The sequence below is a fragment of the Haliaeetus albicilla genome, chromosome 9 (genome assembly GCF_947461875.1).
Source record: "Haliaeetus albicilla chromosome 9, bHalAlb1.1, whole genome shotgun sequence".
Classification (NCBI taxonomy): Eukaryota; Metazoa; Chordata; class Aves; order Accipitriformes; family Accipitridae; genus Haliaeetus; species Haliaeetus albicilla.
The window spans coordinates 12609819-12624728 of record NC_091491.1 but is presented as its reverse complement, the minus strand read 5'-3'; the positions used below and the strand labels follow the sequence as shown (position 1 = coordinate 12624728).

Below are 14910 nucleotides of genomic sequence, written 5' to 3'. Positions count from 1 at the left end.
TTGCCAACAGCAAATCAGTGTCTTTGCTTAGCTGAGGCTTGAAAATGCCAAAAAATGGAGATCCACCACCTCTCTGGGGATCTGTCCCAAGGCTGCACCACCCTCCTGGGAAAAGTTTATACTCATCTCCAACATGAACCTCCCAAACAGCAACTCATGACTGCTGCTTCTTTTTATATCATCTGCCATGAACAAGACGACTTTGGCTCTCTCATCCTTTTAACCATCCTTCAAACAGTTGTAGGCAGCTACCAGATCTCCCACTAGCCTCCTCTTTGCCAGACCAAACAAGCTCAGCTTCCTCAAACTCTTTACAGGACATGCACTCTAGGCTCCTACCTTCTTAGCACCAATTAGGAATAGGCAGAATTTATAAATGCAACCACAAAATAAGTCCAGTAAGACTTATTTTAGCTGTTTACAAAGTTGTGACTTCTGCTTTTGAGTTTTAATACAATACATAATTTCAGAAATTAAACAACTTATTTGAGGTTAAATATTTTAAAAGCAGTACCCCTCCTTTTTTTCATCCCCCCAAATCCTGGCTGAGGAGCCTTGAGATAACCCAAAATGTTACTAAATATGCAGAATCCTAGAAAACAGCCCTGCTGAGACCTGGCCCGCTTCAGTCACCATCTTCCTTCACTCTGTAAGGCAATGTTGGGAGCTCTGTACCCTAAACCTTCCTGCCCCTGATGCCCTCTCCCCCATTCAGCATCTCGTCATGCTCACACCCTCAACTTGTCACTGCTAGAACAGAAAACAATCACTTTATCAGGTCAAGAAGCACCAGTTTGCTCAACTCAACAGGATGTGGGGGCGGTTTCAGTGTTTCTTTTTCAGAAAAAAAAAAAAACCAAACCCAAAACCATTCAGACCAATAAAACATTCTGGAAAAAGAGACAAAGAACAACGTTCTTGACTGTTCTTAGTTCCTCTCTTCTCCTTCCAGGGAAACTGTTTTTCTTCCATTTTTTTCCAGTGCAATCCCAACAACTGGAAGCCCTTTCAACAACTCCTTCCCAGGCAGCCCCAGCATCTCCAGCCACCAGGCTCTCCTGGGGCTCCTGACATGCTGCACTGCAGGTACAACCTCCCCACCTGGGAAGCAGAACCCCCTTCAGAAGGATAAAAGGAGCAGCAGCAAATTTACTCCAGAATCATTACACTGTCTGCTACCGATCATTTAATGCTCACCAGACCCATTCCATCTGTGCTGCAGGCTAGCAGCCACACGGGTCAGCATCAACAAAGTCCAGATGTTCTTTGGTCACATGAAAAAAATGAGGGCGTTTCCTTGCTACACAGTCATATCAAATTTCCTGCAAATCTTTCTAATTTCTCAGTCATTCAACCTCAATATTTTCCCTCATGCACATTGGTACAGGATCTACATATAGGTGGACTTTACAGATTCCTATGTGTTCACTGTTTATATCTATATTAAGAACTTGATCAATAGGATTGATTTTTAACCCTGGGTTCTAAAGTTCACATTACATTGTGTGTTTTTCCAACTAATTAAACCCTGGGTACATTCATTACATATAAACACCCTTCCCTCTCACAAAGAACTTGCATTTTTACTAGCTTAAGACAACACTGGGAGTAAAAGCAGAGCAGGCAGGAACTTAGCCAAGCACTGTTGAGAGCACTGGGCTCAGACCAGCAACTCCTCCTGTGAGCTGATGACATGGGATGGCTGCACTGGCGCCGCAAGTATTAGTCTGCTACAAGTTACCTTTTCCCCATTCTCGCGGTAGCATGACTCTCTCTGGTCCCATTTCTTTTCTTCCAGAACTTCTGAAGACAGTTCATCTTCTTCCTCCTCTTCCAAAATATCCGAAAGGTCAGAACTACGGTTGTGCTCAGCAAAAAGGATCAGCTGTCGTCTTCCCATTTCAGACGTTTTTTCTTCTTGCTATTGAAAAGCAAAACAGATTTCCTCAGTCCTTTCAGGCACTCTATTTCAGCAACAAAGTAGCACTTTACCTTTCTCTAGTACACATGCAGCTAAAGTGTGGCAGGAAATAAATTGGGTAGATTGGGCAGCACCCAGTGCAGCAATTGGCAGGTGTGTACGCACACACACAGACCCACAAAACTGGCAGACATGTTTTGTAGCCAACAGAAGAACAGTACTGCATAAGATTGTAAAACCTAGGGGTGTCAAATACAATCCACAGCCCTCCACGGGCAGAGACATTCAACCAAGGTTAAACAAACCTCTTTTTTCACTCTGGACATTTCTTTCATCACCTCCTTGCCAGAAGACAACCTCAGGAACTCCTGGCAGCTGCTCCCACCCATGCTTGCGTCTTGGAAGGTGCCCTCTGTCCCCTCAGCCTGGCTGGGGGAGGGTGGAGGCTCTGGGCTCAAGTGCTTCTCCTTTGCCTCTTTCTCTTTTTCAGCATTGGGACCTTTTGGTGACTCTTCCACAGAGCAGGCATGGCAGGTCTCCATACATATCTTCAGACTACTGTTAGACGGGCTTTCCAGCTCTGGCGCTTTGGTTATAGATTGCTCCATCTGGGAAACAAACCAAATAAAGGTCATCGCAAACAATGAAACCTGGGGGACATATCATGCAATACTTGTGCACCAAAAGGAGGCCCTTACCACCCCAAACCCTGATACAAACTCTATGCATTCTGCGCTGTTGGCATATGAATATTTGGGCAGGCAACTTGCACCTGGGAAGGCTGGCCAGCACTAGAACAAACACTTCCCTGCCATCAGCTGCAAGCAGACACACAGTCTTTCCACTGCTGCAGCTCTGGCCACCACACATGGCTCATACAAGCCACAGAAGTGTATTGACAACAACTAGTTTTAGAGCAGCAAGAAGAAAAAGAGCCGAAGCTATACAACAAGGTCATTTCCCACTTTCATCTGCCAGAGGAATATCCTACCCACCAGCTTGCAGGTTAGCTTGAGCTGGAGGTGAGGACACTACCCCAGCACTTCTTGGAGCTGGTAAGGGCTGTGAAGAAAAGGGGAATTAATGAAGAATATACACAGAGAGTACAACTGCACAGACTCGTGGTTAGGTCACCTAGTTGGATTACAGAAATTTTAAATTTTCATCTGTTTTCCAGTCAGTTCAGTCTGGTGTTTAAGAAAACCTCTAGGAGATGGAGGAGTGGAACCACAGGAATGAGGAGGGTAAGGCAGGTGGGCCTTCATCAGCCACCCCTTTCTCTAAACCTCGTTTTAAAATAAGGCAAACTCCACTGTATTGTGCAATGGAGCACAACCTTGTTACCTACTAGGCACACTGTGAATGTATTTACAGGATCAGACCCCTAGGGAGATTTAGATACTGCAGAGCTTAGTTTCTAAATGTCCCCTGGGGTCAGGCAAAAGCCAGACAGGTCTAGGTCTCATGTTTAACCTGACAGCTAGGATTCTTCTGCCTTATTTCTCTTTGCTGACAGCCAAGTGAAGACATGCATCTCAGGCAAGAAGGACGATTTGCAACCTGGAAGCACCCATTTCACTCCACTGACTACAAAGGAGGCACAGCGACCCACCCATGTGTAGCCATCTAGACTAGACATCTAAATGTGGGCAAGTGAACAATTGACCTGAGGTACTGTGAGAAGCAAATGACCGGGGTTGAAGAATGATGATTCAAATTTTGGACTCAACATCTCAATTCTTCTGTGTATTTACCTGGCTTTTGGTCTTGGGCCCACACAGCTGCTGATGCTCCAGCAATTATCAGAATTCTTACCCACTTTTGTCTAACTCTGAGCTTTTGCAAGCTCACGCTGCCAGAATTAATAAAGTCATGCTGAATTTAACAGTTTGAAGCACTCCCCTGAGTCCCTGATGTCAAAGGTCAGAATGGGAAAAAGATTCTTTTTCTGATATAGTACATCACACACCAACAGGACCCACTTCCTTCTTGTCACAAAGCAAGCACCTAATAGATCATTTACCTGTTTTCTTATGGGGCTCTCAGACATGCTCTCCACTGCCCTAAAAAAGCCCTGAAAGCACTCACCCACCCTACAGGATTCCAAACACCCAATGTCATGACAGTTTGCCAGTTCTTCTCCAGACATGGCTGCCTCGCTGTGCAGTCCACTAAGGTGCTTCACTGTGCTAGAGCGCCTGCTCTGCCTTGCACAAACCTACTAGACTGGACCCCTTCAAATGAGAGAGCACAGCAATGCCAGACTAACATTGACATCATCACCAGTGGGAACATTCTTTTCACCTTCTATCTCTGACGAATTCTTGCTTTCCTGACTCTACTCCTGATCTGCGTGCACACATGCGGACAAGTAGTGAGCTTCACCTGCTCTTCCAGGTACGCAATAGCTGCCAATACTCCCTGACGGTTTGCCAACCACTGGATGATGGCCCAAAGGCAACAGTGTGTCACAGAAGGAGAAAGATGCTCAGTGGCATTTCGTTCCATTCCCAAAAATGATCCATTCTTCTTCCCAGCACATGTGGTACTGGGCAGGAGATGCATGCACTTACCTGCACCTCCGTCCCTTCGCCCAGGCCTTGCAATTCTGCTTCCCTTGAAGGGACAGGCTCCATGCCCTCACCAGGGAGCACTATGCTGCCAGCCTGCTGAGGAGGCACAGTCAGGCATTTCTTGTCTTGTGCAGCATCCGATCCCTGTGGGGAAGTGCCTAAAGCCTGCATCAAGGAAGCACTGGGAGAGGAGAGGTGCGGCGGTGAAGAGGTTTTCTCTGGCAGAGATCGCACTGAGCTGTCGTGGCTAGAGGAGAGATCAGTCAATTTGGCATCTGAGCTATCAGTGGGAACTTTTTGTTGAAGCAGGAGTGCAGCCATCTGGTGTGTGGGTGGGCTGCGTCCAGGCAGAGAACCCCTGGGTTCTCCACGGGGCAGTCTGGAGGTAAAAGTGGTAGAAACAGCAGAATCTGAAGGTGAAGAGTGGTGAAAGGCTTGCAGCAAAACTGAGGAAATCTGGGCTGGAACTGAATCCACCGACTCCCCGTACAGAGACATTGTTCTCACAGAAACCTCCTGGCACACCTGGAACATCTGAAGCTGGGACAAGTCCACCAGGACACTCCCAGCTGTTGGAGAAGTAACTTCTATCACCTGCAAGCAAAAAACCAGGGAGTAACTATTTATTCTGCACAGCTCAGCCCTTCTGAGAACAACAATTCCTGAACCCAAAGTTAATGACAGGTCCCAAGGCTCTTGAGAGCAGGCATGCAGAATTCTCACCCTTCTGCACAATGTCAGGGAAGAATGAACAGTAAAGAGAAACTGTTACCATAACCAGATATTCTGTAAAATATGACTATATCCCCTCCTACTCCAGTTTTTGACTCTCCTTGTTCCTTCCCTATGCTTTAAAAGGCTACCCCCTTTTTTGGCCTCCCTTTCACCTACCTTCCCAGACTCCTCCTTTTTTGACCTGTGTAGAGGAAAAAGCATTTCCACGGTAAAAGAGCAATCATTCAACACAGCACCACTCTGTTTTGCACTGTGCTCCTTTAAACGGCTGTGGCTTGCCTCTCCTGTGGCCAATGGTACAACATCATGTGTGCTGAAGATGGCAGGCCACTTTTAATACAGAATATCCTTGGAGGTTCCTTACCAGTATTCGTACTGGACCCTGGTGTGTTTGTACACCTCTCCCTTTGCCTGTCCCTAATTTAAGAAAGGGCTAGAAAACTATACTCCTCATAGTCCAGAGACAAGCCCCAAGTGGTGGCAAGGCTGTGCACTTGTACTCTGTCCATGCCCTGTGGCCTCATTGCTCATTGAGCTCATTGCTTCCCCAAGGATCAAGCTAGTGCCTAGGATGAGACAGAGGAGGCTGACACTAATTGTCCTGTTTTACTAGTGAAGGGTCCTGCCACATGAACTTTCCTGGCTTAGTTATATCAAGAACACATCAAAAATCTGGACAGATGTCTTTTTTGGTGTGCATCAGTCAAAACAAACAGCCCAGACATTGTCCCTTCTCTGATAACTTTCCTTTCCAGGCCAAGGACTGCCATTGCCTCCTCATGGCCTCCTTACTGGATCAACCTTTCCAGGTCCCGAGGCTCTGCAACTGCACACTACCCCTGCACCAGCCTCCAGCCACCCACCTGTACAAACATCAGCCTTACACAGCGTCAGCACAATACCTTCTGTCCATCCGCATACACAGCGTAACCAGTGACTCGAACTCCATTGGAAGATCCTTCAGCATCAATTGTGACAGGTAACCAGCTGATAACGAGGATACCTGGTGAGGGACCAGCTTCTACCTGGACATCCAAAGGAGCATCAGGTGTGCCTGCGAGAGACCAAACAGATTTTCCTCTTGCTTACCTGACTACAGCATAAAGCTAAACTAAACCCTGGTTAGAATCAAAGAGAAAACTCCCACACCAGACTTGCCACTGCAGAACTGTACTATAATAGCCGGGCTAGGCTTGGGAAATGATAGACAGAACCAGAGAAAATAAGGTGCTCTTGTTCTGTGAAAGCTTTAATGCGCAGAAAACAGAACTTTGCAAAAGTAACTGAGGCCAAGATGCAGCCATCCTTAGAAAAAGGTCATGGTAAACCAGATCTTCCATACCCTGAGAGGCATGCTGCTCAAATCAGCAAAGGAGATGTCTTCCCAGAGCAAACAAAAACAAAAGAGAGAATAAATTTTTAAAATAAAGTAAGAAAAACATTAAGACAAAACAGTACAGCATCTCAGGCTTTGAGACCTAATAAACCTTGCTTCCCTTCACCCCAAGGCTTCATAGCAAAGTAATGACAGAGCGCACTGCTCCAAGCACTCCATGCATAGTGGCAATGGGCATAACTGCTCTGATACCTGCTAGCGGGGTAGTGAAGTGTATCACAGCTGAGTTCTGCTCCTGCGCCTCTGGGACCTCTTCCCAAGGTGTTTTCAACGGCCGGGCCTCCAGCTTGGCAACATACTGAGTGCTCGGCTGCAGGTTGTGGAAGGTGTACCAGTAGACCCCAGGCTTTGTTATGTCACATTCCTCCCCATTGAGATACACTGCGTGGTTGTAATTGCTGTTGCAGGGAAGCCACATAACCTCTGCTGACGTGGCAGTGACGCTTCGGACTTTCAGCATAGTTGGTGCCACACAAAAATCTTGCCCCACAAAGAAAGTGCATCGCAGTTTATCAGAGCTGCCATGCTCTGTCACACTCTGCACAGATACACGGTAAGCCTTTGTCTTTAAATCCAGCTTTTCAATCACTGCTTTGGTCTGAAAGCCACTCTTCACATTTTGACGTAGCTCTTCATCCACATAGATGTTGTAGCTTTGTATGTCTGGGCAGCCAGCTGGCAAAAGTGGTGGTTCCCAACCTACAACTACGCTTCTGGCAAGCTGCTTGATCAAAGTCAATTTTCTTGGGTAAGGCACTGCTGTATGACTAACAGGTTCCTCCTGGTCTCCTTCTGCTCTACTGGCCAATGGACTGATGCTACTCTCTTCAATGGAGAAATCACTCTTATCTCCACTGCTGGTGCTTGCACTGACAAAACTTTTCTCCTGGTATGAACTATGGGTGAGATCATTCAGCTCCGAAGGCAGAAACGTCATGAGGTCATCATCTGAAACTCGCTCAACAAAATTGGAGGGGACCAGCCCTCGCCGGCCATCCATCAGCTCCCCTAAACAAAAAACAGGAAACCTGTTACTACTGCACCTACCGTTCAACCTTCACAGTGAAGACAATGTGACAATACCTACACTGGGTCATAACTGCACTGCAGTCAGGAATGAAAAAAAACTTCTGGAAGGTTATTCCTGCCAAAGTTTCCTGCATTTCCTAGGGCTTATCTAGTTAGATCCTAATGGCCACAGTGAGAGGAATCATTGCTCCACACATTCCACAGCCAACTAAATAGAAAGTTGTTTTGTGTAATTAGCTTAAGGGGTTTTCCTTCTTCATTACCCTACTGTTTCTCATCACAGCTTTTTCACTTACTTAAGTGTCTTTTTCTAGCCTTCCCAAACTATGCAGATTGATGATTTTGTCTTCTCCCAGCCATACAGATTTGGGTTTTGTAGTACTTCCTCAAGAAAGTCCATCTTTCCAGCTCTGTATTCAGCTCTGGCCTTCTTTTTAGTTCCCTCCTTTTTTATGCTAGCTTCTGTAATAAAGATGTCCCAAAAGGACCCATGGGGACGACTGATACCACAGCACTCTTGGTATGTGTAAGAACCATCAGATCACAGTCAAATGAGCAGTGCATAGGGATTGCACTTACTTTCCCCTTTCAAACTCTACCTACAGCAAATCAGTTGAAAGCAGGGAAAGCAGAAAACATTAGTAAAGAATAACCTTTTTATTCTTTAAACAATAAACAAACAAACAAATAAATACATGAGAAGCTTGGAAATAGAAAGAAAGAAAAAGCCAGAACAGTCAAAGAGCAAGCAGTGCAACATGGCATGCATTTGCCTCAGCTCTTGCAAAGCACCTCAGTAAATTAGGATCCTTCATCCCATTGAGTAAGCCACAAAGACTCCACAAAGAAACTTCATTACAAATTTACAGTCCACAATTCTTGGTTTCAATTCCATCTGCCTATTAGTTAACCAGGATCATGTTTTCAAACATGCCAAAAGAGAAACACACTGTATGACACCAAATAGGATAACAACTGTAGTTTGGACTGCTTATCTTATACCCTACTCTGCCAAAAGAGCAAGAGGCAATCAAGACCATCAACTGCCTACAGTCTCTGGCTCACTATGCAGTCACTGGAAAGAAGGAAATAGACCATCTGCGGAAGGTGCCCAGGGCTGACCATGTTCCTCTCCATGGCTACAGAGGAACCATATGGGCATGAAACCTGGAGCTCTGCTGAAAGCAGTGGCAAAATTCCCGCTGAAATCACTAGACTAGGATTTCATGGTTTAGACTTAATTTAATCATGACATAAATAAACCCTTTACCAACAGAATCTGCCCTTCCCTTTAACAAACTAATTTTCGACAGAAAACCTTTACCCTGGGGTTTCAAGATTCACTAAATTCGTCCTTTTTTTTTTTTTTTCTTTTTTAAGAGAGATCACCTCTTCACAGCAGTTCAGTCACATTTCATTCTACCGAAACACACCTTCAAAGAAGCCATCTTCATCCATGTCTCCATAGATGTAAATATATTCTCCAGCAGTCAGCGGAAGCTCTGCCTCTGGATTTTCATTAGGTCCATCAAAAGGATTGTAGCTGAAATATTTACAATATGAAGACTTACTTTGTATAGGAACTTTCACAGCAACACATTCAAGCTGTGCTATCAGCTTACAGTTCACTGGGACTGCATCCACTTTTTGCAAGCTGCAAATTCCACAGACAAAGGTCAAGACTCTAGTTTATGGTTTATATATAACTACTAACATATTGCTCCATGTTCAAATAGCAGCTAGCAATAATTTTCTGAGAAGCAGAACAGATGTCTTGTGATGCCTGAAGGAGCAGATCAGAGTGACTCAAGAAAGTGTTTAAAAAAAGATTTGAATTACCTAAGTGCTTGCTGTGTTTCTGAGTGTACTAAATAGGTAAGTTGTAGGACTCTGTATTTCTAAAATAGGCATCCTTAAATTCACCTGTACTCTTAACTATTTTATGTAGATAGCTCTCTACATTTAATGTACTTAATAGTTTGGAAAAAAAACCCAAACAACCCCCAAAAAACCCAAAGCATCAAAATACCCCAAACATTTAAGGTACACTTTATCAGCCATATGACTGTCATGGACAAGCACAGCACAGAATCTCAAAATTCTCATGTTTAAAACCCTAAGAATGAGCTGATTTATGCAAGAAGAAAGTCACATGAGTGAAGAAAAGGTTTCTAGCCTTTTTCTTCATAATTATCCAACCCTCAGGATCCAAGTTATACAACTCTCAGTGCTGTAACTCCACATTTTAAACAGCAGTCCAAAAGTTCCACTAGCATGAAAATGATAAATACATTGGTGACAGGTTTGGGACTCCAAGTAGTTCTAACCTGCCTACCCAGGGATCCTTGAGCTATTCAGAGGGCCTATCACAGGAAAATACCTCATAAAAAACCTTGATCTTTGCAAGCACCTGCTGCTAATTCCTGCTTTTTAGTCTTTAAAAGGGATTTCAACATGCCAAAGCAATGTTACCCTCTCTATCAGCTGAGTGAGACCTTATGGGTCCAAGATTCTGAAATGAACACACAGATCACATTTGATCTGCTCCTCACAAGCACAGAATCATCCCAGTTCTCTTTTTCCCAGTCGACAGTCTAAAAGCTGAAGGATATGCCAATACTTTTTGAACTGGAAATAGCTAGTGGCCACTGTTCAGTGGATTGCAACAGTTATCAGAAAAATCTGGGTTTATTCTGTCCTTTTTTTTCTTCTTTTTTTTTTTAAATTACAACCAGAATGATTTTGGTCAAAAACTTTCATTCAGGATTTCTGGGCTGAAATTTTCTTAATCGTTGGAATAAGACTTTCTTGGAGAAAATTTCTTGGACTATTCTGGAGAAATCTGACATTTCAAAGAATGTGTCAATTCAAACTCAATTTTCCATCCAATATCATATTAAAAAAAAAAGTTTCACACAGTGCTGTTCACTGAACAACAAATGAGCTTACTATGTTTTTGTTAAGCTAAGCACATTGGATTTGCTTGTGCAGGAAATAACAGGTCTCAAAATCCTATGGAGGAATATGATACATGGTCTAACTTAATATCCACCGCTAAGAGTGGTGAATCCTAGAGAAGAGTGTAAAGCAGGCAACTATGAGATAACCCATCTAACCTCATAGACCACAAGAAGTGGCCCAGTACCTGTATCGAGCTAAGAACACCTGGAGCTTTGCAGGGCCTTGGCTGCCTGGCTCTGGCATTAGAGAGATGCTGTCAACATCCAGTTCTTCCATTTCACTTGCAGTGTCCACCTAAAAACATTAAAGATGAAGGATATGGTATGGCCCAAATCAGAGTAAAGGAACACTCAAAGGATTCAAACATCAGTGAACAAGTCCTCTAAGCTCATGTATTGTGCCAGTCTGGCCACTGGGCTAAGGACCATCTGGAAGAATGACTTTTAAGGTGAAAGAGTAGTAATAAGAGGCAACAGTTCCAAGTTGCGGCTTCAGGAGTTCCAGTCAGACATTAGGAAAAACTTGCCCAGGTGGGCGATACAACTTTGGGACAGGTTCCCGCTGAGGTGGCAGATCTCCATTCTTGAAGAACTTTTGAGCCTCAGCTTGGCAAAGCCATGGCCACACTGACCTAGTGTTGGTGACAGTCCCACTTGAGTAGGAGATTGGACTAGAGACTCTGAAGGCCCCTTCCACCCTACATATCCATAATTCAGTATATTAATTTCTTGCTACCTCTAAATGGTAGTTGTCCCTGTGTGCAACAGGGTAATCTGAACAAAGGAGACCTTATAGCTCTATTAGATGTCTAAGTCTCTAAGTGCTTTTGTTCAGACAGTTCCCCTCCAGCACCTGTAAATACTTCAATATGATGTTTATGTACTTTCAGAACATTAGACAGAGCTTTGGTTGGAACTGGTAGGGCCACCTAGTCCAAACAGCTGGCTCTGATAACAGCCAGTAGCATGTGCTGAAGGAAGGTGTACAAGAGACAGGGCAAGCATGATACTAATTTTCCTGGTATAGCCTCTCGCTTTCTAGCAATCAGCTACTTATGGACTTCCTAAGCTGGAGGCTGTACCCTGAATGCATTTGGTGGCTACTCCCTGAAGCACCTTTGAGAAATTTGCCTCAGTCTTTTTGATCCCATTGATATCTTGGAATTTTACATCCAGTGGCAACGAGTTATGTAACGCAATCATATCTTTTGAAGAAATGCACTTCCCTTGTGTTTATTTGAAATGGTGCCAATGAATGAATTCAAGCTGCCTTTTCAAAGCAGACCTCAAGGCAAATGTATTATTGATGAAGACCCATCACAGGACCAGAAAAGAAAGTAGGTATTTTTTCTAGTATACGACCTGCCAAAGTCAATCTTTGAGAGTTCAGAGCACCTTTTCAAGGCAGCGTACTCCTCATAATGCAATCTTGCATCACGTCCTAGGGTAACAAACACCTGCACCCTGTAACACCCAAAGGTAGATCCAAATGGAGTAGGTTTTAGTAGCCTGGCTAACACTGGAGTGTTCCCATAACCATGTGTTGCTGAAGCCAAATGCTCTACACACTGGCTCTTTTCCAAGGATCCCATGCCGACCTCTGTAGGCACTGCTGGCCTTATGTCTCCATGGAGGCATGGTGGCTTCCAAGCTTTCTCTTGAACTAAAAAATAGTAATTTTTCCCACTACAGAATTGATAATAGTCACATACCTGTTCCTCCCCAGGTGTGATCTTCGCTTTGACTCTGAACATGACAGCTTCTCAGAGTTCTTACACAGTGATAGGCACTGCCTGCCATAGCAGCATCCCTTCACCTCAGCCTCGGTAGCTCAAGACTGCAGTGTCCTCTGCATGTACAATGAGGCAGTCCATGTGGCCTCAAAGCTTTTAGCACTCAGGAAACATCGGTGGACCAAAAGAGCAAAAGCTGCCTCCCATGCCATCACACCCAGCCCCACTTGCAGCACTACTTTACTCTAAATTGTCACATCAAGTGATGTAAAGCAGGGAGTATGAAAGACTACTTAAGTGAACCCTACAATACTACATAAGAGCTCCTGGGGAGGAGAAGCAGCAACCATCTACAAGATCTTGGTGACACAAACAAGCAAAGCCTATTAATTTCATCCCTCTGCTTGCACAAACTCAGCATCTTTTCACTATTTCTTTCACCAAGTAAAATTTTAATACCTAAAAACACCAACAAAGAGGTTTGAGCCCCTCACCCACAGCTCAAGGCCAAAAATAGTCTGGACCCAGTTCTCAGCATGCTAAAAGTAACAGTTTGTAGCCTTTGTGTGTTTTAATGGTAGCTGAGACGTCACAAGGAAGCTTAGCAAGAACTTTCCTACACTTCCCACCAACTGACCTCCCCTTATCCAAGCTCCCAGCACTCTGTCTAGCCAGTTGTTTCCTTCCTGGAGCACAGCAATATGCTCAAATGAGTATTAAAGACATGGCTATCCAAGGCATTTTCAATTTTTTCCTACAGCTTTTCTCTTGTTTTTCCCGTTTTCTTCAGGCAGCCAGGAGGGAATGAATGCAACACTACTGGTGCTCTCAGAAATGCATTTATTCCCTTGTGGCTAGAAAGCACAGGCCACAGAGGGGACTTCCATACTGACCTCTGGAGTTGGGCAGGATTTTGGACTGTTCTGCATGGATTCTGATTTTGAAGAGTTTGACTGAGATTCCACTTTCTTGGCTTGTTTCTGAGAACCGGCAGCAGCAACTGGGGAGCCAAGAGTGGCATCAGGTGCCCACTGTGACGACTCCAACTCATCAGTCTCTTCATTGTGAACCTTCTTCACACTCTGGTGAGTGAGCAATCCAGGAACAGTCGATTCTGCAATAAAATATCTGTCCATTACTTTTAGCCACAGGCAGAATACAAGATCAGCAGCGAACATCACAATGAGCAAACACCCTTTAGAGTAGCTCAAGTCTCTAAAAATGGGACTCATGTAATAGTGCAACAGACTGGACACCCTGGGCTCTCTTTGGTCAGAGAAATGCTAAGTTCTCTTCATGACTACAAAATGAACCAAAGGTATTTACAAGAAAGAGAAACAGAGATCCCAAAAGTTAACTAAACATTTGCATTATTTCCTTTACACCTTTCCATTTACACAAATAACTACTCATTTGTCAAAACACTCCCAGGCATCTCCAGCAATTACCCTTCTCCCAGTGGGGCTGTGGGGTAGAGCTGCACAGAGCAAGAGGAAGCTCAGAAGTCACCAGCGTAGAGGTGAGAAGGTCGATTTTTCCTGTTTGAAGCCGGAATTGTTTGAGTTCCTGAGACAGGAGGCTGAACTGCTCTGTTTGACTGCGACACTGATCTTCTAGATCTTTCACCCTGGCCTGACAGGAGAGACACAACATGAGGCACAAACCCATATCAAAACCACCAGTGAGGCTCCAAAGAGCATCTGCCTTTGCTGCATCTTTTCAGTGGGTCTCAGACTCCCAAGAACCTAAAGGTGTGCCCTGCCCAGGAATAGTAATTAGGAACTGGCAGCTCCGCAAATATAGTATCTTTGAAAACCTGAAACTCATCGTCTATGAGGAGATTGACTGCAAGCTCAATTAGGAATTATCCCCGAAATGCTGGGTTTGAACTTAAATATCCTATCCAAGCCCTGCACAAGACCAGATGAGACAAGTCAAAGATAAATAAGCCTTAAAAAGATTGAAAAGGCTTTGCATGTTTATTGAAGCATTAAAATCACATCTGCAAAAGGAATTGGTCTCCCAATGCTCCATCTCATCCATCACTCCAGAGGCTCCAGCGAGCTCCCAAAACCTTACCCTGGCCTCCCCACCATTCCGGGCAGTACTCCTGATTGTCCCTCCAGATCTTGGCTCCTCCAGGCACTAGGAAGGGCAGAGAGCATCAGCACACTGGCCTGTGTTGCAGAACATTTCTTTGATGCGGGCAGTCCACACACTTTGCCACCAGGTCCTACAGGGTTGACTTGCTCCAGGAAAATTCATGCTGAGTACAAGAAAGCTACATCTGAGCAAGATGAGATGCAGGGGAGCCTTGAGGAAATACTATGGAGAGGGAAGGACACATTCCTACTAGAGATCCATTTGTATTTTATAGTATTCTCTTTCTACCATCACTAGATCTTCCCATTCCAAAATATTGCTGAGTCCTGGCTGTCCCTACACAGCCCTACACACTCCGTAGTTGCAGGCATATCAATTCCCAGGAAAATGCAACTGTTCCTTTCCCTCTTCTCACTCTTCCACTGTGCAAGCGCTTATTCTGGCTTCCTAGACAGGTATC

The 14910-nt window shown here is 44.6% G+C and overlaps 1 protein-coding gene across 18 annotated transcripts in view; it reads right to left on the bottom strand.

Moving 5' to 3' along the window:
- The window catches only part of TSPOAP1 (TSPO associated protein 1), a 76436-nt gene that overhangs the window by 25127 nt on the left and 36399 nt on the right, over positions 1-14910 (bottom strand). For 17 of the 18 annotated variants that reach the window (XR_011326102.1, XR_011326104.1, XR_011326101.1 and 14 more), the window contains 9 exons: positions 13796-13979; positions 13241-13461; positions 10800-10909; positions 9088-9197; positions 6818-7633; positions 6132-6283; positions 4495-5088; positions 2227-2529; positions 1742-1921 (listed from right to left, as the gene is read on the bottom strand). Coding sequence is in view for 14 of the 18 variants with exons in the window: in XM_069791580.1 (XP_069647681.1) it covers positions 1742-1921; positions 2227-2529; positions 4495-5088; positions 6132-6283; positions 6818-7633; positions 9088-9197; positions 10800-10909; positions 13241-13461; positions 13796-13979 (2670 nt within the window). In the remaining 4 variants the exon portion in view is untranslated. The remainder of the gene's footprint in view (positions 1-1741; positions 1922-2226; positions 2530-4494; positions 5089-6131; positions 6284-6817; positions 7634-9087; positions 9198-10799; positions 10910-13240; positions 13462-13795; positions 13980-14910) is intronic. The other variant, XM_069791583.1, reaches the window with a different exon arrangement.